The following is a 24,230-nucleotide window of genomic DNA, read 5'->3' as shown; positions in this document are numbered from 1 at the left end:
ACTGTAGTCAAATTGAAGTTTTTTTTACTATGATTTGGATTTTTTCCAAAAAGAACAAAATTTTCTATATAGCATAAAAATTCATGTATCAGAAAGACTCAAAAGGCTGTTTTTCACTTTGTTCAAGTTTTGTTTCCAGGCATTAAGTGTGTCATACAGTTGTTGCCACTGCTGTTTTCCAAATGTCCGATGTGTACTGTGACTAAAAATTGAAAAATTAAAAACAAAGTTGTTAATCTTTTATCCTTCTGGCATTCTTTTACAATACTACACACTTGTATCTAGCCAAAAACAAGGTTAAATATACATAAAAGGCATAAGCTTCTAATTCTCTTACGCTTCTAAATTATTTTTTAAAAATCTTTACCATATTGATGCTAAACGTTCTATTTTCCTGAACTACATACACCAGACACAAAAGTCATTAGTATTCTAGCCAATGCTGAGCCATTAAATGAAATGTGCTGGAAAATAGGACTCTTTCATTAAATAAGCTAATCACATTCAGTCTGAACTTTAATAAAATTATGATAAATAGCAACTATTTAACTACAGTCAACTGGTAAGAACACCACCTTCATTCTCTAAACATTTAAGTTGAAATAATGAGAACAAACTAAATTGTTCTACAAAATGCTGCAAAATCTTAAGTGTCTTACCTCACAACTACTTTCCTCTGGGTTTGATCAATTTTGCAGTAAACCATTTTAGTTCTTACCGCTGAAAAAAGATGGTTTACATGATATGTTATATGGAAAATTCCCAAGAAAAACAGCTAAGATATAAAACTAAGTAAACCACAATAAAACCTTACAATTTTCAAATATTTTACAAACTGACTCTTTCAATCTAATAACAAGCACAGCAATGTGATGGAACCAAGAGGAAGGTCATGCATTTGTCCTATGGTTGCTGGGCAGGCAAATCTACACTGAATATCACGTACAGTTTTTATTACAAATTCTAAGTGTTCTCCCCTACAATCACATATGGGGGGGGAATACTAATTTCCTACCTAATATTACTTCTTTTTGGACCATTTGAGACTTAGAGCATTAAAAAGAAACCATGTCAACACTTCTGTACGTTTTATTAATCCTGACCGTACAATTCCCCTAACTTTCAAATTTAAAAAGCCCAGAAAGAAATTTCTAACAATTAAATCACTTTATAATGCAATTATTTCTGGCCATTTGTAAAAAACTGATAATGATCAATATTTACAGATCATTTACTATGTGCCAAGCATTGGGCTAAGTGCTTTACCTGTATTCATTCATTTAATCCTCACAACTACGTAGTAACTCCTACTTTTCTGTTTCACAGAAGACTTGGCCCTCAAACTAGGTCTGATACTTAAAATCTAGGCTCTTAACCACTGTAGTATACTGCCTAAAGGCCTTTATTCTGTATGATTTCAAGGGACAGAACACCAAAAATCACATAGCAATTTGTATTTCCAGTGAATTTTCACCCTGCTGCAAAAATAGTCTGCAAAACATACACATCTGCTGTAAGAGACTCTAGCTTTGTTAGCATATGACTCAGTTTCAAGATACAAACTCTTCTATTCCGCAAGGTAGAAGAGAAATTCTAGGAAAAAAATGAAAATGTTCTGCCTTACCATCAATAACAAATGCTTCAACATCATCGGCTCCAATCTGAAGTTCTTGCTGCATTGTATCAAAAGAAATTTCTTTATTTTCCACTGCCATTCCCATAAAAGTAAGCAGTCTCATTTTTGCCATATTCTGTTCATGTAATAGACCTGAATAACACAGGGGTAAAGCCTGATGAATATCCACACTAAAGATCTGAAGAATCACAACTATTGTATCAAACTCTTGTGGAAGTCACTGTGAGAGCACTTACAGAGTAATTCTGACAAAGCTGCTTATATCTGCAAACCATAAACTGACCCCATAAATAAATTGTGGAATATTACAATTATTTTTCTAGAACCACATTTCTTTACTACTACACTGCCACAGGTGATAGGTTCAAAGTTAAGAACTTTGGATAGGAACAAAGTTATGGGCTACAGGGGCACCTGAGTGGCTCAGTTGGTTAAGCGCCCGACTTTGGCCAGGTCATGATCTCACGGCTCGTGAGTTCGAGCCCTGCGTTGGGCTCTGTGCGGACAGCCTGTAGCTGCTTAGGATTCTGTATCTCCTTCTCTCTCTGCCCCTGCCCCGCTCATGCTCTGTCTTCTCTCTCTCAAGAATAAAATAAACATTAAAAAAAAAAAGAATGGGCTATAAAATGGTATTTTTTAAGCCCTTAAAGTTCTGCACATTTTACACGTTTTAGTTATACATTTTAGGAGATAAAATGTACAAAGTTCATTTCATAAGAACATTTTTACTTAAACTTATTTTTATTCTTTGTTCTCTATTTAAACACAGGATTCCTTATCTACTTTTTGTCAGTATTACTAGTAAACATGAAGCCTTAAAATATTTTCATATACACTCAGTTACAAAAAACATTCCATTTCCCTTTAGGTCACTTTGGATTTAACACTTAAGTCAAAACTGCAAAAGTGTGTTTATCATTTAACAATTACAGGCTGGGGCGCCTGGGTGGCTCAGTCGGTTAAGCGTCCGGCTTCAGCTCAGGTCATGATCTCACAGTCCATGAGTTCGAGCCCCGCGTCGGGCTCTGTGCTGATAGCGCAGAGCCTGGAGCCTGCTTCAGATTCTGTGTCTCCCTCTCTCTCTGCCCCTCCCCTGCTCATGCTCTGCCTCTCTCTGTCTCAAAAATAAATAAAAACATTAAAAAAAAAAATTAAAAAAAAAAAAAAAACAATTACAGGCTACACTGATTAGTACTAGATGAAATGGAACAGTACCATTAACAAGGATACTTGAAGTAGAAAACTGTACAAATAATTCAAATTCTGCCTTATAATTTCTAATGAAACCTGCTGTTACAATTATTCAGATCACAAACAACTGCGAAACCCAAAAGGAAACTTAACAAATTACCTAGTCCTGATGCTTTCACTTTAAAAAACAAGAAAATGTGAAAAGCGAAGAGATTAAATGACTAACGTATAGTCAAAGTGACAGTACTAGGCTTAAAAAATACATTCGCTTATAACATAAACAACTAATAAGCAAATAAATATTTACAAATCCTGAATATTCTAATTATTACCTGCTCCTAAGTGGAAAAAGCGGAATTATAACACAATATCCTACTTTGCTGATTTGATGCTAATTTATTATATAAAACGAGCTTCCTAAATTAATCTAAAATTACACATTCCTTTTCTCTAAAATTTCAAATAATGTAAACTGAGCAAATGATCAATCATGTACCCTCTAATAATTAAGAGCCTCAAGTTTCTATTGTTAAAAAAGTTCTAAGCACTCCATAAATAAACTTGAAATTTATAACATATATTAGCAGAAGACAAGGGAAGCCCATTAATATAGGACATAATCATCTGTTAATTAGCTGTAATTATGATGCAGGCTTTCTATCTGGCACAGATTCAACAAAAACATGATCATCATAACTCAAATGAATGAGGTATCCAAGTAAGTATTGCTAACCGGGTTTAATGGAAATCTACAAGCATCAAAAAATCAATTAGTGCACATTAACCCTAATTAACAAATGCAAATTAGATGCTGATTAACTTTCTGAAGCAAGAAGGTAGCAACTGTGTAACACCGGATTACATGTAGACATGTTAGGGCAATTCAGTTGACACAAGATAATGCTTACTGTTGGCCCAAGTTGTCAGTGTTAATAAAACAAAGTGTTTTTGATAAACTGATGCCACCTGTAGAATCCAGATATTCGTAACCAGACTCTGATTTGCAATAAATGTTAGTAATACATGTAAAACCAAAAATACACATTTAATAAGATGTTTTGCCTAAAGTATCTTTTACAAATTTCTAATAAAAGATCGCTAATTTGCAGATGTGTTCAAGAAACTAACGGCAAAATGGAGAATTTGATTTCGAGTTGGCACCATAAATTAGAAACGTTACTCTATGTTCTTCCTATCACAGAGAACTACTACTAAATATTTTCAAGTACAAGAAAATTCTTTAACATTCCCAGTTCTCTGGGTACACACAGTTCTCTTTTAGTATGATAAAATGATAGACACTCCTAAAGTTTCTAAAATCTTTTGACATAAATATACATATAAATAACTCTTTTCTGCTACCCTCTGTGTAGTTACAAGCTTGCCATATATTTAAACATTTATCAGATAAATGAAGATTATTTCTAGAGTGAATTATGTAAAACCTGATCTGTCTTACACGTGGAAACTGGCATTTAAAAACATATCAAATTGATGATACTTTAAAACAAGACCCAAACTTAAAGCCATTAGAACTCTTGTTCTCAAAATCAAAACTATTAAGCCAGTGAAGTATGAGTTAAAGACTTGTAGAAAGCTGTGCTTTGTTTCATGAAACTAGAACATTACCTTTGAAGAGGAAGTCACAGTGTTCTGTGTCATATTTCAATTTTAAAGTTATAAAAAAATCTAATTTTATGGAAACATTTATTCATTACTAATATGTCAAAACCTTAATGCAGTAATAAAAAAATGTGCATCATTGAGCAATTTCTGCATTGTCACTGACCCTTGTCTTAAAATGCTGCAATATAGAAAACGTAATTTTAATGCATGCAATAGCTTATGAACCAGTGCTCCTTTGAAACAGTCAATTACACATCAATGGGGGAGTGTCAAAGTGTTAATTACTACTCCTTTTTCCTTGGTGCGTAAATAAAGAGGTTGCTGACATTAACATTCCATCACATAGCTTCATGCCACAAAACAAATTAACTGGGACAGAATGTGGTTTTCTGGGTCTAGTGCACCTGGCAAAGCATTCTACACAAACACACTTGCATCTACTTTATCTTGGTGTATTTCAAATGCCTTATTATGTTCGGAATAATTCAATCTTCCCCAATTCCAATGACTGCAGAAAAATGTACAAGGGATAGAAATTAATGATTACCAAATTGAGGACTAATAATATAATCAAAATAAATTATAAATGTATTTTTCATCTATGTCCCAAACCAGGAAACTAACAATTCAATATTAACATGGAAACTATAACCAACCTCTAAAGTATTCTGATTATTGCCTAGTAGAAAAACAAAGTACCTTAGTTTCATAGTTGACTTCACTCTCCAAAAAATGGTCATTTTAAAACAATATAAATCTGTTCAACTACAGATTTTCTAATTTTTCTCTTTGAATTTTAGTATGTTAAAATCATGCTCCAGAAGGAAATAAAATACTGAATGTATATAGAATTTGCTCAGTGAGGGTAAGATTCAATTCAACTTACCAAACACTAAGCTCTGATTATCTAGAAAGAAAACTCAAAGATTAAAATCATATAAAGCTAAGACTATGCTGTCTTCAACAAGCTGTAGTTAAAGAAAGTTTCTCCCATCATGTAACTTCATTTCCAATTCCATCTACAGCTTCACTTAGATCTGCCTAACAATACCATACACTTCTAGAATTTGTTAATGGGGGGGGGGGGGGGGGGGGGTGTGCACCAAGCATACAATATATTAGACGGGGGGGGAGGGGGGGGGACCCATTTGTTTCAATTATGTAACTATGGCTTCTTTTTAAAAAAGCCCCCAAAATGTAAGGAATAAAAGGTCGTTTACAAACAAATAATTTGATTTTAAATAAAGCAGCTTTAGTCATCAAAATTTTGTCAGCTATTAAAATGAGTACATCTAAAAGTTGCCATTATGATCAAACTAATGGTGATCCCTGAAGTTGCTTTTCTGCTCCATCCCCATCCACCATTTACAAACACATATATCAATGGAACTACTTCTATTTGAATCTCCTCTAAGCACCTGCTTCTTGCTAGAACTTTATCTCAAAGCAGGCTGGTCTAGTAGATCTAGAAGAAAGGCCTAAAGTCCAACAAGTTCTTATGGAGAGAAAAAAAGGCCCAGGTTCTCGGATTCCTAGTTTCATGTTCTTTCCACCACAAATGCTACCCTTTACACCTCCTTGGTTTCCAATTCCCAATTCATTCTGAGTAATCTTTTAAACTGTCCACCTAGGTTTGTTGCTGTTCTATTATACATGGTTAGGATAATCTATACAAAAGGCCACAGTCGTATCTGCTGGATCTCACCGTATATGTGAGCTCAAGAATAGCATGTTCCCATTTTTCTTTATACCCCTCCCAAGAATAAACTCCAAAACTTACCAAGTGAATCAATGAAGTCTTTATTATTCTGATAAAATTTGACATACGATGCCAACTTAGCACTCACAAAAATGGTTAAAAGCTACAGACAGAAAATAAAGATATAATATTCAATACAGAATCAAGATTTATACTCAAGATATTTTTAAGGCACTAAATCTCAGCAATAAAACTCTCTATATGCTTCTTTTAGTGCAGAAATATCAATCTATTTGATAAAATTACCATTTAAACCATTTGCTTTCATTAAGACACACTTAGATGAAAGAATCAGTAAATTCAGTGAGCTCTAAGTGATTTACCCTGAGTAGTAAAGGCATAGTATAAATGGAAACTAACCCAAACTGTCTTTATTTATACTTGTACTTGAAAAGTGTGTTCATGTGTGTTTAAATATCAGATTTATGCTCCTAACTGGGGCTGGCTGACACCACATACAAGAAGAAATTTGTATTATTTAAGTTCATAACAGGCAAGTAAGGAGATGAAGGAAAGGGAGAAAGAACAGGTACATTCAGTGATTGGAAAAAAAGGCTGGTCCTAAATTTCATTCTGTTCCTGATATAAAAAGAATAAACAATTGTCTTCCCAGATCTAACAGTCATGCTCATGAATACAAGGAAAAAGAGCTCCGCTTTAGTATGTTACATTTAGAAAAGAATATTTTCCATATTAAAGTACTTACATCATGAATAAGCTCGCCTTCCAAAAATTTGACTGGTTTTAAAGTGAGAAGATGGTCAAAAAGAAATGCATTTGGATCTTTCAATGCTCGTACAATACACCTTAATTATAAAACAAAAATACAAGCTCAGTCCTGAGATTCAGGAACTTTTTGCCAACAGACTGCAAAATATATTTAATTCAGTAAAATATCTAAGAGTTCAATATACACACAGCATAAAAAAGTTACCGGATTGGGATTAAAACCGGCCAATAAATCTATTTATCAGGTATATCTGTTTTAACAAAAAAAAATAATAAAGTAGTTGCAGACAAAAATGTAGCTGGAGAGAAAGCATGGCCAAAGTAATCAAAGAGTAAGCAAAACAGCAGTGGCATCTTACCATGTGCCAGACACTGAGTTAAGTGCTTTACATGCATTACCTCACTTGATCCTCACAACACCCCGGCAGACAGTATTATCATGCCCATTTTATCAATGATGAAACAGGCTCAGAAAGAAATTACCCAATAAGTACTCATTAAGAGATGGAGTATTTGAATGTAGGCAGTCTTAACCTCAGTTAGAGATCTCATCCACAAACTATACTTTCTAGCAATACCTATCATGCACAGATCCCTGTGAAGCCACACACTATAAAGAAGCTATTTCCGTTTTCTAGATTTAAGAAACTGATCCCATTATTATTGCTACTAAATAGACCTAGGATTGTTTGAAGCCCTTATTCTCATTAGCAATGGGCTAACTTTTAGCAAGCCACCAACTTTTCCTCATCTACAGACCTTAATATTAAGGTAAACCTTAGGTTAAATTCTACTTCTCAGGTTGGGGTGATGACACCCATACCAGCCATACCCTAAACAGAAAACACCATGTGGCTATTCCACATGCGATCTATGGTTATTCCAATACCAAACCATGAATTTTGGTAGCTCTGGTGGAATCACCACAGAGCACACAGTACCAAATGGCTCTGGATCGCTGAGAGACGCAAACATGATTTCTGCTGTATGAAAAACACGGATGCTCAACCTCCAAGCTCCAGGCAGCCCCCATCAGAATGTGTTTAACATTACCTGTGGGCATCAACTCGAGCCTGGGAAGCGTTGTCCTCCGTGTAACTTCCCAGCAATTCCACCATGACTTTTGAAGCAGCATCACTAAAAAGAAATACTGCTTTAGGAATTTCAGAATATCTTACTGTCATCCATTCACTCAAAAATATTTACTATGTGCCAAGTACTATGCTGATGATAAATACAATGGTGCCCCAGAGACATGGTCCCTCTCTCTATGGGAAAAATCATGCAACTTTCCTTCTGGTAGGAAAGACCAAAAACTAAGGAAAAATTACAAGTGCTATGATGGTAACCACAAAACAAACAAACAACAAAGAAACAGTAACAGATACGCAAAGAGTAAAGAAAAAGGAATCCAAGTAGATCACTGAAGAAAGCCAACAAACCATGAAAGAACAAGGACCAGAGAAAATCTGTAGAAACCACCAGAAAATAACAAATTGGCAATATATACATATTCATCAATAATTACTTTGAATGTAAATGGACTAAACAAGCCAATCAAAAGACACAAGGTGACACAGTGGATTAAAAAAACAAACAAAACAGGACCCATCTATATGCTGCCTATAAGAGACTCATTTCAGATCACAAGGGCTTGCAGACTGAAAGGGGATGGAAAAACCTTTAACATGCAAATGGATGTCAAGAGAAAACCAAGGTAGCATCAGACAGAAGTCTTTAATTTTTTTTTTTTTTTTAACATTTATTTATTTTTGAGACAGAGAGAGACAGAGCATGAACGGGGGAGGGTCAGAGAGAGAGGGAGACACAGAATCCGAAACAGGCTCCAGGCTCTGAGCGGTCAGCACAGAGCCTGACGCGGGGCTTGAACTTACGGATGGGACCGTGAGATCATGACCTGAGCCGAAGTCGGACGCTCAACCGACTGAGCCACCCAGGCACCCCCAGACAGAAGTCTTTAAAAACAAAGACTGGGGGAGCCTGCGTGGCTCAGTCAGCTGAACGTCCGACTATGGTTCAGGTCATGATCTCATGGTTTGCGAGTTCGAGCCCCACGTGCTGACAGCTCAGAGCCTAGAGCCTGCTTCGGATTCTGTTTCCCTCTCTCTCTGCCCCTCCCCTGCTCACGCTCTGTCTCTCCCTCTCTAAATAAATAAATAAGTAAATAAATAAATAAACATTAAAAAAAAAATAAAAACAAAGACTGTACAAGACACAAAGGACACTACATAATCATAAATGGGACACTCCAACAAGAGGATATAATAATTATTAATATGTATGCACCCAACATGGGAGCAACCAAATAGATGAAACCATTAATAACAAACATAAAAGAAAGAATCGATAGTAATACAATAATAATGATAGCAGGGGACTTCAACACTGCACTTACATCGAGGAAAAGATCATCCAAACAGAAAACCAACAAGGACACAGTGGCTTTGAATGACACACTGGGCCAGATGGATTTAACAGACATATTCAGAACATTCCATCCTAAAACAGCAGAATACACATTCTTTTCAAGTGCACACAAAACATTCTCCAGAATAGATCACAGAATAGACCACAAAACAAGTCTCAACAAATTAAATTAAAAAGAAGTCGAAGCCATACCATGCATTTTTTTCTGACCACAACACTGTGAAACTAGAAATCAACCGTAAGAAAAAATCTGGGAAGAGCACAAATACATAGAGGCTAAATAACATGCTACTAAACAATGAATCAGTCAACCAAGAAATCAAAGAAATCAAAAATTACATGGAAACAATCAAAAATGAAAACACAACAGTCCAAAATCTCTGGGATACAGCAAAAGTGGTTTTAGAGAGAAGTTTATAGTAAAACAGACCTACCACCTCAAAAGCAAGAAAAATTTCAAACAAGCTAATTTTATAACTAAAGGAGCTAGAAAAAGAATAAAACCCAAACCCAGCAAAAGGAAGGAAATAATAAAGATCAGAGCAGAAATAAATGATATAGGGGCACCTGGTGGGCTCAGATTAAGCATCCAACTCTTGATTTTGGCTCAGGTCATGATCTCACGGTTCACGAGTTCAAGCCCCACATCAGGCTCTGCACAGACAGCATGGAGCCTGCTTGTGATTCTCTCTCTCCCCCTTTCTCTGCCCCTCTCCTACTTGCTCTCTCAAAATAAATAAATAAACTTAAAAAAAAAAGGATACAGAAACTAAAAAAACAGATTAATGAAACCAGGAGTTGGTTTTCAGAAAAGATCAACAAAATTGATAAATATCTAGCAAGACACATTAAAAAAAAAAAAAAAAAAAGAGAGGATCCAAACAAAATCACTAAGAGGAGACATAGCAACCAACACCACAGAAATAAACAACTGTAACAGAATAGTATAAAAACCTGCATGCCAACAAATTGAATAACTGAAGAAATGGATAAATTCCTAGAAACATATAACCTACCAAAACTAAACAAAATTTGAATAAGACCAATCACCAGAAATGAAACTGAACCAGTAATTTTAAAACTCCCAAAAAACCAAAAAATCCAGGCCCAGGTGAATTCTACTGAACATTTAAAGAAGTATTAATACCTATTCTTCTCAAGCTATTCCAAAAAATAGAAAAAGGAAAACTTCCAAATTTATTCTATGGGCTTGATACCAAAACCAATAAAGACATCACATATACAAAAAAGAAAACTACAGGCCAATATTGCTCATGACTATAGATGCAAAAATCCTCAACAAAGTATTAGCAAACTGAATCCAACAATACATTTAAAAAAATCACACTCCGGGGGTGCCTGGGTGGCTCAGTTAAGTGCCTGACTCTTGATTTCAGCACAGGTCATGATTTCACAGTTGTGAGATTGAGCCCCACACAGGGCTCTATGCTGACAGTGCAGACCTTGCTTGAGCTTCTCACTCCTCTCTCTGCCCCTCCCCTGGTCACGTGTGCATGCATGCACATACTCTTTCTCAAAATAAACAAACAAAAAACTCATACTCCGTGATCAAGTGGGATACATTCCAGAAATGCAAGGGTGGTTCATATTTGCAAATCAATCTGATACATCACATCAATAAGAGAAAGGATAAGGACCATATGATCATTTCAACAGATGCAGAAAAAGCATTTAACAAAATACAACATCCATTCATCATGAAAACCCTCTGCAAAGCAGATCCAGAGGGAACGTAACTCAACATAATCAAGGCCTTATATGAAAAACCCACAGCCAACATCATACTTAAACTGAGAGATTTTCCCTTAAGGCCAGGAACAAGACAAGGATGTCCACTCTCACCACTTTTATTCAACATAGTACTAGAAGCCCTAGCCACAGTAATCAGACAACATAAAAAATAAAAGGGATCCAAATTGGTAAGGAAGGAATAAAACTCATTTGCAGATGACAGACACTATATATAGAAAACACAAGACTCTGAAAAAACTATCAGATGGATAAATAAATTCAGGAAAGCCACAGGAAACAAAATCAATGAACAGATATCTATTGCTTTCATATATACTAATAATGATGCAGCAGAAAGAGAAATTAAGAAAACAATTTACAATCATACAAAAAACACTAAAATATCTAGGAATAAAGTTAGGTGAAAAATCTGTATTCTGAAAACTATAAAATACTGACAAAGAAATTCAAGATGATGCAAAGATATAGAAAAGACATTACATGCTCATGGGTTAGAAGAACAAACACTGTTAAAATGTATACAACCCAAACCAATCCCCACATTTAATGTAATCCCTATCAAAATACTAACATTTTTTACAGAAAAAATTTTTTTTTACAGAACTAGAACAATTCTACAATTTGTATGGAACCACAAAAAACCCTGAGTAACCAAAGCAATCTTTAAAAGGAAACTAGAGGTGGGGCGCCTGGGTGGCTCAGTCGGTTAAGCGTCCGACTTCAGCTCAGGTCACGATCTCGCTGTCCGTGAGTTCGAGCCCCGCGTTGGGCTCTGGGCTGATGGCTCAGAGCCTGGAGCCTGCTTCCGATTCTGTGTCTCCCTCTCTCTCTGCCCCTCCCCCGTTCATGCTCTGTCTCTCTGTCTCAAAAATAAACGTTAAAAAAAAAAAAAAATTAAAAGGAAACTAGAGGTATCACAATTCCAGATTTCAAGTTATATTACAAGGTGGTAAGAATTAAAACAGTATGGTATTGGGAAAAAATGATAAAAAAATAAAACCGTATGGTACTGGCATAGACACATAGATCAATGAAACAGAAACTGACAAATAAACCCACAATTATATGGTCAATTAATCTTCAACAAAGGAGTAAAGAATAACCAAATAAACCCACAATTATATGGTCTATTAATCTTCAACAAAGGAGTAAAGAATAACCAATAGGGAAAAAGACAGTCTCTTCAACAAATGGTGTTGTGGAAAAGAGCTACATGCAAAAGAATGAAACTGGACCACTTTCTTAAAACCATACACAAAAATAAACTCAAATTGGATTAAAAGTCTAAATGTGAGACCTGAAACCCTAATACTAGAGGGGACCGCTGGAAGGAATTTCTGACAGTGACTGTAGCAACATTTTTTAAGATACGTCTCCTGAGGCAAGAGAAATAAAAACAAAAATAAACTGATGGGACTACATCAAAATAAAAAGCTTCTTAACAGCAAAAGAAACAATCAACAAAACGAAAAGACAATCTATGGAATGGGAGAAGATACTTGCAAATGACCTATCTTTTAAATGGTTAGTATCCAAAATATATGAAGAACTGATACAACTCGACAACCCAAAAAACAAATCCCATTAAAAAATGGTAAAAGGCTTTCTCCAAAGAAGACATACAGATGGCAACCAACACATGCTCAGTATCACACATCATCAGGGAAATGCAAATCAAAACTACAATGAAGTGTTACCTCATACCCATCAGAATGGCTAAAATAAAAAGCCAAAAAACAAGTGTTGGCGAGGATGTGGAGAAAAAAAGAACCCTTGTGCACTGCTGATGGGAATGCAAACTTGGTGCAGCAGTCACTGTGGAAAAACGGTATGGAGGTTCCTCAAGAGGTTAAAAAGAGAACTACCCTATGTTCTAGCAATCGCACTACTGGGTATCTACCCAAAGAATACAAAAACATTAATTCAAAGGATACATGCACCTGGATATTTATAGCAGCATTATTTACAACAGACAAACTATGGAAGCAGCCCGTGTCCATCAACTGATGAATGGATAAAGAAGATATATGTGTATGCATGTGTGTGTACGATATATTACATATACATATGTGTGTATAATAGAATACTGTTCGATTGTGTGTTATATAAATAATACACACACAATCGAACATTATTCAGCCATAAAAAAGAATGAAATCTTGCCATCTGCAATGACATGGATAGAGCTAGAGTATAATAATACTATGTAAAGTAAGTCAGAGAAAGACAAATACCATATGATCTCATGTACATGCAGAATTTAAGAAACAAAACAAATGAGCAAAGGGAAAGAGAGAGAGAAACCAAGAAACAGACTCTTAACTACAGACAAACTGATGATTACCAGAGGGGAGGTGGGTAGAAGGATGGGTGAAAATAGGGGGTGAGGATTGAAGAGTACACTTACCATGATGAAAAAAAACATAAATTGACAGAACACACACACACGTGCTATGAAGGAAATAAATGGTGATGTAAAAGTAACAACACAGCAGAGACAGGAAAGTACACAGGGAAAGTCTCTCTCTGAAGGATTGATACAGAAGCTGAAATCTAAAGGATATAAAATAATTGGCCATGAAAAGTGCTGGAGGTGGAGGGTTAGATAATTTTTCAGGCAAAGGGAAGACCAAGTACAGTATAAAGTCCCTAGGTGGAAAAAAAGTTTTATGCCCTCAAAACTGTTAGGAAAGCATAGCTGTAGTAGAGCCAACACCATATATTCAAGTAACTTTACTAAAAATAGCCTTCCAATTAAATTATCCCTAAAACTGTGCAATTTTAACTGCAGTGAAAAGCACAAAATGCATTCATTCAATTTGAAGTCTTGGAAAATGTTTATCTTCACCCTTCATTTCTTCCTTTAAACCGATGAATTTTCAGACAGTTATAGAAAGCTAATTGGGAAAAGTCATTTTTTTTTTTCTTTGTTTTCTAAAAACACTTCCACACATCTGGATTCAACTTGGGTACAATCAGTAGGAGCTGTATCATTTATTTTAAAAAGTTAAATGGTATTTTTATTTTTTTGAAAGTTAAATGGTATTTTAAAACTTCCTACAAACCTAAGGTTTATTAAGTCATACAAGTGTAAATATAAAAGTAGTTAAATGGTAACCAGCATCTTAAATATAGTGAAAGAACTGTAAGAATTCAAAGAAAATTTTAAAGAAAAATTGCATTCGACTCGTTCATTATTTTGTGACACTCTATAAGCACATGTGCATTTCATTTTCCAGTTTTAGTAGTCACAGTATACTTCAATCTAATATATCTTACCAGCTAAAGAAATCTAATTTCACAAATATCAGATAAAATAATCCATTTAAAGTACATAGTATCTGACATATAAGGACTCAAGAAATGTTACATGATTTGCACTCATCAACCACCAATATAAATAAAAGGGCAAGGTGAATCTAAGAATTCTAATTCAGAAGCAGGAAAAAAAAATTACATTTTACGTGTATTGGGCAAAACCCAAATCTTAAAATTTAAAAGAGCAGTGTGACAGAAACTTTGTGTTTAAATAAAATGGCCATCCTCTTGTCCTTCCTTAGGGTGAGTACTATTTATCTATCCAATGCCCATAATGTGCCAAACACCTGGGGAATACACAATGGTTGACAAATAAGGTTCCTAGCTTTCAGTGAGTATACAACCTCACAAACCTTTCAACAAAGGGTGTTACATGCCATGATAAAAGTAGAGGGTGCTATAGAAGAAAGGCACCTAACCTAAATATGACAGTAGTGTTTTAGGCAGAGGAACAAAGTGGAGTATAGGTCTAGACCAAGAGCAGGCAAACTTTCTGTGAAAGGACAGACAGTAAATATTTTAGGTTTTGTAGGCTATATGGTCTCTGCTGCAACTACTCAAGTCTTTGCAAAAGCAACTGAAGAAATATGTAAATGAGTTAGTATGGCTATGTTCCATTAAAATTTTATGGACACTGGCATTTGAATTTTGTATAATGTTCATATGTTATAAAATATTATTTTCCCTTTGGTTTTCTTTCTTAACCATTTTAAAACTATAAAAACCATTTTTAGCTTGGGGACCATAAAAAAAAAAGGTGCCAGCCCCTGGTCCAGACTACAAAAGAGAAAGGTGCTTCTGCAGTTGACACAGGTTCACTAGGTCTCGGGTGTGATAACCAAGAAGAAGGCCGTGCTGGGGGTAAATGCAAGGAGGGAATATCCCTATCAACAAAGCACAGTTTTTGTATGTCATTGCACCATACAAAAATAGCATGCCACCAGCCCCAAATTACCTCAGCAGATAGGAGCCCAGGTCAGAAAGGTTTTGCATGCCTATGAATTTTGTAATGTACCCTGAAGAAAATGTGCTGGAAGTTGTGTTTCACAAAATCATGGTTACAGACTGGAGAAAATAAAAAGATTACACTTCAAAATGTCTCACTTAGGAACATAAAGACTAATTTAGAAAGTAAACGAGGGGCGCCTGGGTGGCTCAGTCAGTTGAGCGCCAGACTTCAGCTCAGGTCATGATCTCATGGTTTGTGGGTTTGAGCCCCGCATCGGGCTGTGTACTGACAGCACAGAGCCTGGAGCCTGCTTCTGACTCCGTGTCTCCCTCTCTCTCTGGCCCTCCCCTACTTGCACTGTGTGTGTGTGTGTGTGTGTCTCTCTCTCTCTCAAAAATAAACATTAAAAAAAAAAAATTTTTTTTTAAACAAAACTTTCTGGCAGCTGTATTAAGAAAAGGCTGTAGGGGGACAAGACCCCAAAGAGAGACCATTTGAGAGGCTACTTCAATAATCTAAGTAAGAAATAATGGTAGCTTGGACCATAAGGTAACAATGGAAGTAGTGAGAAGTGGGTCTGACTTTAGATTTATCAGGGCTGACAGGATTTGATATTGGATCAGATATGGAGTATAAGACAAAAAGAAGAATCATGAAGAAATTCCAGCTTTGTGTTTTGAGCAACTGGAAGTACAGAAATGGCATTTCCTGAGTTGGAGAAAATAAAAACAGATTTAGAAAGAAAAATCAATAGCTCACTTTTGCAGATGTTGTTTGAGATGTCTTTTGGGTATCTAAATGAAGCTGTTAACAGGAATAGATATCTGGAGTTCAGAGAAGAAATAGAGGAGATAAATGTGAAAATCACCAGTATATATACAGTATTTAAAGGCATGTACGGGCACCTGGGCGGCTCAGTTGGTTAGGCATCCAGCTCCTGATTTCAGCTCAGGTCATGATCTCATAGTTTGTGGGATTGAGCCCCGCATCAGGCTCTGCGCTGAAGGCACAGAGCCTGCTTGGGATTCTCTCTCTCCCTCTCTCTCTCTCTGCCCCATCCCCACATTCTCTCTCTCAGGATAAACAAACTTAAAAAAAAAAGTAAAAATAAAGGCATGCAACTGAATGAGAGCACTCAGGCCACAGCTGCTTTCTCCACCAGGTGCCCTCCAAAGCATTTGCAAGTGCATGGGAGCTACTACAGCTGTTCTAAGGACTAGGAGACACCACTAGCATATTAGTAGGTGAGGCCAGGGTTGTGAAATGCCTTGCTCTGAATGTTAACAACCTAGCAACACAAAAACTGTTTCACTCAAAATACATTTGGTACTCAGCCTCCCCCAAAATCACAGCAAAATCAGAAACAACATGCACGGGGAATGAATGTAACTGAAAAGAAAAAGTCCCAGGAATAAGTTATCCTAATGTTTAGAGAAGAAGGAACCCATAAACAAGTTGTGAACGAAGAGAAGAATCAAGAGAGAGGAGCCCCTTGTAGATAAATGTAGAATCACTATGTTGTACACCTGAAATTAATATATGGTATGTCACCTACACTTCAATAAAGAGCGGGAAGGAAGAAGGAAGGAAGCCTCAAAAACCAACTGAAGACAGTGTTTCAAAAGGAAAGAATGATCATCTCTGACAAATGCTGCAGGTATTCTCTAGTATGTTAACGCTGGGACAAGTCTAGTGGAGCATATATGTCCTATTTCAATGTCTCTGAAAATTAAGTTTGGAATTCCTTAGAACCTTAGTCACTTCCCTTCTACATATAACAGACTAAAGACCTTCTGAACAGCAATCAGAGAAATCATCCAGTGAGTAGTCATCGTCTCTGATAAGCGCTAGACATTCAGAGGGAAACTGTTAACACTCATCATTTTAAATTACTCTACCAGAAAAAAGACTACCTTCTTAAAGGTGAGCTTGAAAAAGGAAAAGGAGAGAAGAATAATATCCAACTTTCAATGAGTGTTGCCTCAATAAGCACTTTAGATATGTTATTATCTTTTCAGCAACCCCACGAGACATTAAGTACTTCTACTATTTCCACTTTGAAACTGGAAACTGAGGTACAGAGATATTAGGTAATTTATTTAGAATCATACAAGTAGAAAAGCCAAGACTTGAATCCTAGTAGTCTTGCTCCACAGCCCGCACATTTGAAATGTGAATGAAAATAAAGACTTTCTCTAACAGCTTTTAATGTTCTCTCCATTTGAAATGGTGTTTGTTATTAACTATTTACTCTTAACATTTTACTGACTACAGGCTAGAATCCTGCCATAAGTGTGAGAACATATAACAGACAGTAGTCACTGATCAGAATGAAACAGCCTATTAATGCAAGATCCCCTGCTTCTCTTCTTTTATACAATGTTCCAACTTTCACAACAAAAATTTCCTTCTATATTGTTAAATTTAACAAAAACTACAAAAAGTTTACATTACTTAACATAAGAGAAACCTTGTTTACCCTCTCTAATATACTAAATACCCAGCACTAAAAGCCAGTATAAAAACTGTGCAATAAAACTAAAGGGAAGGCTGTTTACTTTTTCTAAAAGTATTTAACCACTATGTGAAAAGAGAAATTGAAAAGCTAAGTCAAAAAAGTAAGATTATCTTTCAACATTAGTTCTGAAAACTGAGCCAAACCTATCATTTGGTAAGCATCCCAAAGCTGGGTATATAGAATAAGTACTTTGGGCATGCAATTAGCTAGGCTGAATTACAAGCCTTAGAAACCCAAGACCTTGCAGAAGCCATTTAAATAGGTACTCATTTAGTAGAGTCTATTGCAAAATTTGATCTCGGAAGTACTGTTTATTTAAGAGACTTTGTGGAAACTTTGATAAACCCTCACTATCATTAAACAGAAGTGGGAGCACTACATCCCATACTAAGACATCAAAGCATCATTAAACACCTTAGTCTAAAGTTATATACAGCTTTCAGATGAACAGCTGTACCATTTTTTGGAACAAAAGCAAGTTTTGCTTTTTAAAAAGCTGAAAGACGGGAAAAACTTTTAAACTTTGCAGTTACGTTTAACTTAGATGAAATTTACAGAAATACATTTACAGCAACTCTGTGAAGAATAAAATAGAGCAAAATCACCCTACTTGTTTTTAAAAACAGCCTCGACTGCTATATAGCCTGTGAAGTTTTAAGTTAGTACACCAATTCTGAGTACCTTTTCTTACAATCCACAAGTGCCTCATAAAGGAGCCTTAAAAGGGTATGTTTCTTTTCAGTGGTGAGGTTCCAATCAGAAATCCATTTTCTAACCTACAAGATTGACAAAAGCAGGAAATTTAGTGAACACAGCTGAACATACTTTCACCATTTAAAAGATAACTTCAGAACATACATATTTGCTATTTACTTTAGCTATAAATTAAATCTATACTTCATATATGCAGAACAAGTATTCCACATAATAACTTACCTGATCCAGCTCAGTTGGAATATACTGGATGGCCCCACAAGATGCTGCCACTTTAATGAGGCTGCAATATACTGTATATCTTACAGGAGTATTCTTATCCATCCCATGGAAAAGGTTGCTTAGCCTGGTTAACAAACAAATAATAAAACAGTGTTTGAGATCAGCAATTATGATGATTAAGCTGAGATTATTTGCTCTCAGGACAAATCTAAGACAAATACTATTAATACTTCACATTACAAGGAGGGAAATGGGGCCCAGAAGGTTAAATGACTTGTCCAAGGTTACACTAATTAAGAGTCACAGCTGACAGCCAAGTTCCAGAATTCTTGCTTTCAACCATTAAATGATAGTGACATAAAAAGAGACCCTTGAAAAACCAACCCTCTTTCAGTTCTTAACTTACAATTGCAGTCTCAGAGACGGGCGTTCACCTTCCCGAAATTTGACCAGCTTTTCACATAGGCTTTCAATCAGAGCTTCTTGCTTGTCCGGTTCCAGGATCAATAGAAGCGATACCACGCTGTTCATCACACTTTCAACATCTATACATGTATGGATAACACAGTAGCAATGCTATCATACTTAACATGTCTAATTAAATATATATTTCCAGTGTTTTAAAACACCAAAGACCATTAAACATAAGACACTTTAGGAAGATGGACCTGGCTACTGTAAAACAGTTCAATAATGTGCATTATACTAAAAATATATTATATGTGAATTCAAATGAAACCAATTCTGTTATATAGCTAACATCCAGAAAGCAATTTGTACATTTTATTAAAGAAAAAAGAAATTATTATGTAAGGTTTGGTTTTCAACCAGTAGAAGACTGATTTACATGTCAAATATATGGCGTCAATTTTTATTGACAAAATATTCAATAATTTAGAAGTTATTGGTTAGGTCTTAGGCTAGAATGCTTTCCCAACTGAAAAAAACTTTTACATATAAACAGAAAATTATTTAAGAAATGAAACCTGTCAACTTCCTGAGTCATTGATTTTTGAGTGTAAGATACTGACTATATACCAAGTTTAATCTCAAACCTTAACTAAAGATCACAAAATTCCCAATGTTCAAAATTTCCCATTTATGTCAATAAACAGGGAACTAGCCAATTAAGTAAATGTCTTTTAGATTACTTGAAATTATATCCCATTTGATATTTAAAATTTTCAACGTTTTATTTATTTTTGTGAGAGACAAGAGTACAAGTAGGGGAGGGGCAGAGAGAAAGGGAGACCCAGAATCTGAAGAAGGCTCCAGGCTTTGAGCTGTCAGCACAGAGCCCAACGCAGGGCTTGAACTCACAAACCCTGAGATCATAATCCAAACCAAAGCTGGATGCTTAACTGACAGAGCCACCCAGGTGCCCCTATCCGATTTGATATTAATATAAACCTATAAAAAGGAAAGAAGAGCTTCATTTTTCTTCAGTTCACCCTGAAATTATCAGTATTGAGTGTATGCACCTAACATTCAAAATACACAACTGATGTAAAAAAGATGTTTTATCAATATAGCCGACTTCATAAGTATACAGATTAAAATAAACCGAAAGTATATGCAAAGAGAAGATTAAAAACAAACAAGGCTTAACAGTTCTACAACAAATACAACTTACAAGAAAAATTTAAAAGTAGATCCTTTATGATCAGTAAGAAATATTACAAAAAATTAAAAACAAACCTTTATCATCTTCCTTCAGACATACATCACAAGCCTCAATAATCTGAGCCAAATCTACATGAAGTCCACCTTCTGCATTCTCTTCTGAAATTTCAGCTCCTTTAGATTTCAGATAAGCTCGAAGTTCAGCAGCCTATTGAATCAAGTAAGACTGATAAACATCTATAAAACCGGCAATGCCAAAATGCAAAATCCCAAACCATTCTTTTTCGGGGGGGGGGGCGGGGGGGAGGGGATGTAAATACTATACTTAATGATGACTTTAAATTATTATGCTGAAGTGCCTCTCCCCCACCTTAGCCCTCATCACAACCCCACAGGAGCCACAGATTTTCGACAAACCCAAGAGACTACACAAACCCACTATGGCCCACATGGATCACCTTCAGAATTTCTCTATCACCTATATGCTGTTGAACTTCCAGTGCATAAAAAACTTCTTTTTTGAGGAGCTGTTTTGAGGAGGGTTCTGTATGTGGAGGAGAATTAATCTGACGTGGTAAAAATTCAACTTGTTTTAAAGAAATGCAATTTTATTGCTACATAATACAGCTATCTTAAAAAGGTAGACATTTGCCATTACCTTGGCAAGTAGGTAATCAAGTGTCAATAAAACGTCTGAGAACCTGAGACCACCATTTTGGGAGACACAAAGATAAAAGCATGATGCCTTTGAATGATGTCTTGAATATACTACTTTTCTTTTCTTTTTTTTTTTTTAACGTTTATTTATTTTTGAGACAGAGCATGAACGGGGGAGGGTCAGAGAGAGGGAGACACAGAATCTGAAACCGGTTCCAGGCTCTGAGCTGTCAGCACAGAGCCCAACGTGGGGCTCAAACTCACGGACCATGAGATCATGACCTGAGCTGAAGTCAGCTGCTTAACCGACTGAGCCACCCAGGCGCCCCGAATATAATACTTTTCAAACTGGATCTACTTTATAACTAATCTTTTAGAATGCAAAATACATATCTGGATCAGAGAGCACCTCTGGACCTAAAAAACAGAACTACAGTTTCGCATTCAGGTATTCAGACATTTTCTATTCTAATGCATATAATATTTAGTAAGTTGTTCTTTTGAGGCCTTGGTATTTATGGCAGCCAAACATGAATGTAGACGGTATTTAAAATAATAAAATGAAAAACTGAAACAGGGAGATGAAAGAATACCATTAGTAAATGTATAGGTATCACATTTTCTAAGCCCACAAACATGTTTGGCTGCCTAAGAAAAGTACATTTTATCTGTAGGTCTGATGGTGCTACCCTTTCAGATAACAACATAGTAACTTCACCTGTGAGTTGCTATTATAAACAAGATTTCATGAAACAAATGTCACCACAGAACACAAAAACACCACTGGGGAACATGTTTTCTATGAAGGAAACTGTCCAAAAAAATAGAAAAAAAAAAAAAGCATTCGTTCAGCTTCTGCTTTGTTGATACAAAGCAAATTTTTTCTAAGAATCGTTCAATCAACAGCTTATTGTTTTTATCTGTCATGCTCACCGGCTCCAAGTGGCTGTAGAGAAGTACAAGTGAACGACAAAATTCTGAACTACATTTCTGAACTCTAATCAAACATAGAATTTGAAGTTAAATTTCTGAAGCAATCACATTAGCTACCTGAAAAGAATAGCTGGTGTCAAACTGTTGTATTACAAGAGTAGCATAACCTAAGTAGAAACACTTTAAAACTGAAATGTGGGCAATGACAAGAACTTCCTGTTCCCTGCTACAAATTCCCTCCTATGTTAAAATCAAATACTTTTTATGGGTAATCTAATAGCCAATTTGTTGCTAATATCACTCCATTAATATCCATATATGGTTTTTTTCATGGTCTTCTACATTTTCCTTTCTAAGTGCTCAACTCCCTCCCTAGTCTTTTCTCCTCTCCCCCTTTCTTTGCTCTTCAGGGCTGAGAATGTGCTTTTACCATGGGGGAGGGAGTGGGAATCCCATCTGTAATTCCACGAGATATCTTAGGGCAGTAATGGCGTTTTCTTCTATGGAAACGAAATTTCCATTTAAGTGGAGTAGCAAAAAATACAAAACACTTGCGATTTCACAGAATACGGTTTTCAGTTCTACAAAATCAACTTCGTGAAAATACGTTTCATGTATATTTTAACTCCCACCAACTAAAGTTTAACTTTTGTTATGGAAAAAAACTGAGAAATGTTAAGTCATGCATACAAAAGACCAAGCCCGAAATAGGAAATTTTTAAATATTAGGATGGTTCACCAGATGTGAGGGTGAAACTGACGTTCTATTTTCAGCTTTCATAACTCTCACTCCTGCACAAGAAAGATACGGCCTATGTATAAAAGTAGGGTCACCTGTGCCTCTGTGATCGCATAATAAAACCATTTTCACCTTTAGTACAAAATTACTTTACTCTAGACTGCTTATGCTGTCTAAAGATTCGCCACCTCCCACTCCGGATGTGGCTGCATTTGGGAGGCGGAAGCAGACACCATTCCCAGTCAGTCAAAAGGTAGTGTCGTCAGAAGTGACTCGGATTGGAAATGTCCCGACGCCAACCAGGAAGCTAGCTGGGTGTAAAGTCTCGGGCCAAGCGCTGGAACGGGCGGCCGGCGTGCTAATGCTACTCCAGGCCACAAATTAGCGCCTTGCCTCACGGCCTCCCTATTCGCGTGTGTGATGTGATGTGCGGCTCTCAGCTCCGCGGCGACACCGCGGGGCGGCGTCCCACCCGCCTGGTCCCGGCTCAGCCCCGACTCAGCCCTGACTCAGCCCCTCACATCCTTGAGGACTCCCCCAACCCCACCCTGACGGCGGTCGCGGCCCGGGAGCACACCTGATCTTCCTCACTGATATCAATGAAGGCCGGGACGCTCATGGTGAAGGCCCAGGCACCACGGTGGCTCCGCTCACAAAACCACGCCGACCGGAAAAGGGAACTGCAGCGCGCTGAGGCGCCTCACAACCGCTTCCGGGTTACCCTGCGCTGATCTTATGAGGCGGGATCACCCGAATGGGCGGGGCTACGGGGCCAATCCCATGGCACTCTGGGGGCGAAGCAGTCGCGTTGGGGCGGGTTTCATAGGCACGCTCCCGCGGTCTTCGTCCCGGCGCCCTTGCTTCTAACCTCTAGGATGGTGTCGCCTGTTACCCTTCGCGTTAACTCCCTCTTGCGCCTTAGCGCATCTCCTTTTTGAAATCTATTCGGTCAATAAAACTTGTGCTCAAAATAGTCGTTCTTTTGCAGCCACTCCCCTCTGCCAGCCAGTCTCCCAGACCTCACTGAAGGGTGCCTCGCGTTTTGCTCCCTCCAGCCACCAAGACTTGGCTCTTGGCAGTCCTAAAGAGGCTTCAAGTTTTAAGTTTTTTTGCCGAGCCCGACAGTTTTTTTCGAGTTAAAATTTATCCCACTTTTCAGAGCGTATTGAGGGACTTGCTAGCAGGCTGTGTTCTCTAAGCTGGGGATAAACAGTAGCTTCCAGAAGAAGCGCCCTCATGCAGCTTACATTCCAGCGGGCGCCCAGAACGTAAACATTTCAAAGTAATTAGAAAGGCAGCCCTGGATGGCATCGTATTTTACCTCATGGCCTCCAGAGTAGAATTCCTAGGGATGGAATCCCCTGCTGCACCATTTCACGTACGTATGATTTGGGG

At 36.9% G+C, this 24,230-nt stretch overlaps 1 protein-coding gene across 1 annotated transcript; it reads right to left on the bottom strand.

Annotated features, from left to right (window-relative positions):
- Window positions 1–7: 7 nt before the first annotated feature.
- EIF3M (eukaryotic translation initiation factor 3 subunit M) lies at window positions 8–23,539 on the bottom strand. The gene is made up of 11 exons (XM_042904671.1): window positions 23,413–23,539; window positions 20,582–20,714; window positions 19,290–19,428; window positions 18,884–19,007; window positions 18,629–18,723; window positions 7,995–8,078; window positions 6,919–7,018; window positions 6,234–6,315; window positions 1,625–1,768; window positions 660–720; window positions 8–202 (listed from the first exon to the last, which is right to left on the bottom strand). The coding sequence occupies exons 1-11, from the start codon at window positions 23,452–23,454 to the stop codon at window positions 82–84; spliced, it is 1,125 nt and encodes a 374-aa protein (XP_042760605.1). The 5' UTR covers window positions 23,455–23,539; the 3' UTR covers window positions 8–81.
- Between the last annotated feature and the right edge of the window lie 691 nt (window positions 23,540–24,230).

Source organism: Panthera leo, chromosome D1, assembly GCF_018350215.1.
Source record: "Panthera leo isolate Ple1 chromosome D1, P.leo_Ple1_pat1.1, whole genome shotgun sequence".
Classification (NCBI taxonomy): Eukaryota; Metazoa; Chordata; class Mammalia; order Carnivora; family Felidae; genus Panthera; species Panthera leo.
The sequence above is the reverse complement of the archived record's forward strand: the minus strand, read 5'-3'. Positions and strand labels throughout refer to the sequence as shown.

Bases quoted from the DNA above. Each gene is read 5' to 3' on its own strand.
- EIF3M (XM_042904671.1), bottom strand. From the start codon at position 23,454: ATGAGCGTCCCGGCCTTCATTGATATCAGTGAGGAAGATCAG. The intron at 19,008-19,289 runs GTAAGTTAAGAA...TTTGTTAACCAG, and splicing joins CCGTCTCTGAGACTGCAATT to GCTAAGCAACCTTTTCCATG. The intron at 1,769-6,233 runs GTAAGTTTTGGA...TGTGTTATTCAG, and splicing joins AGACTTCATTGATTCACTTG to GTCTATTACATGAACAGAAT.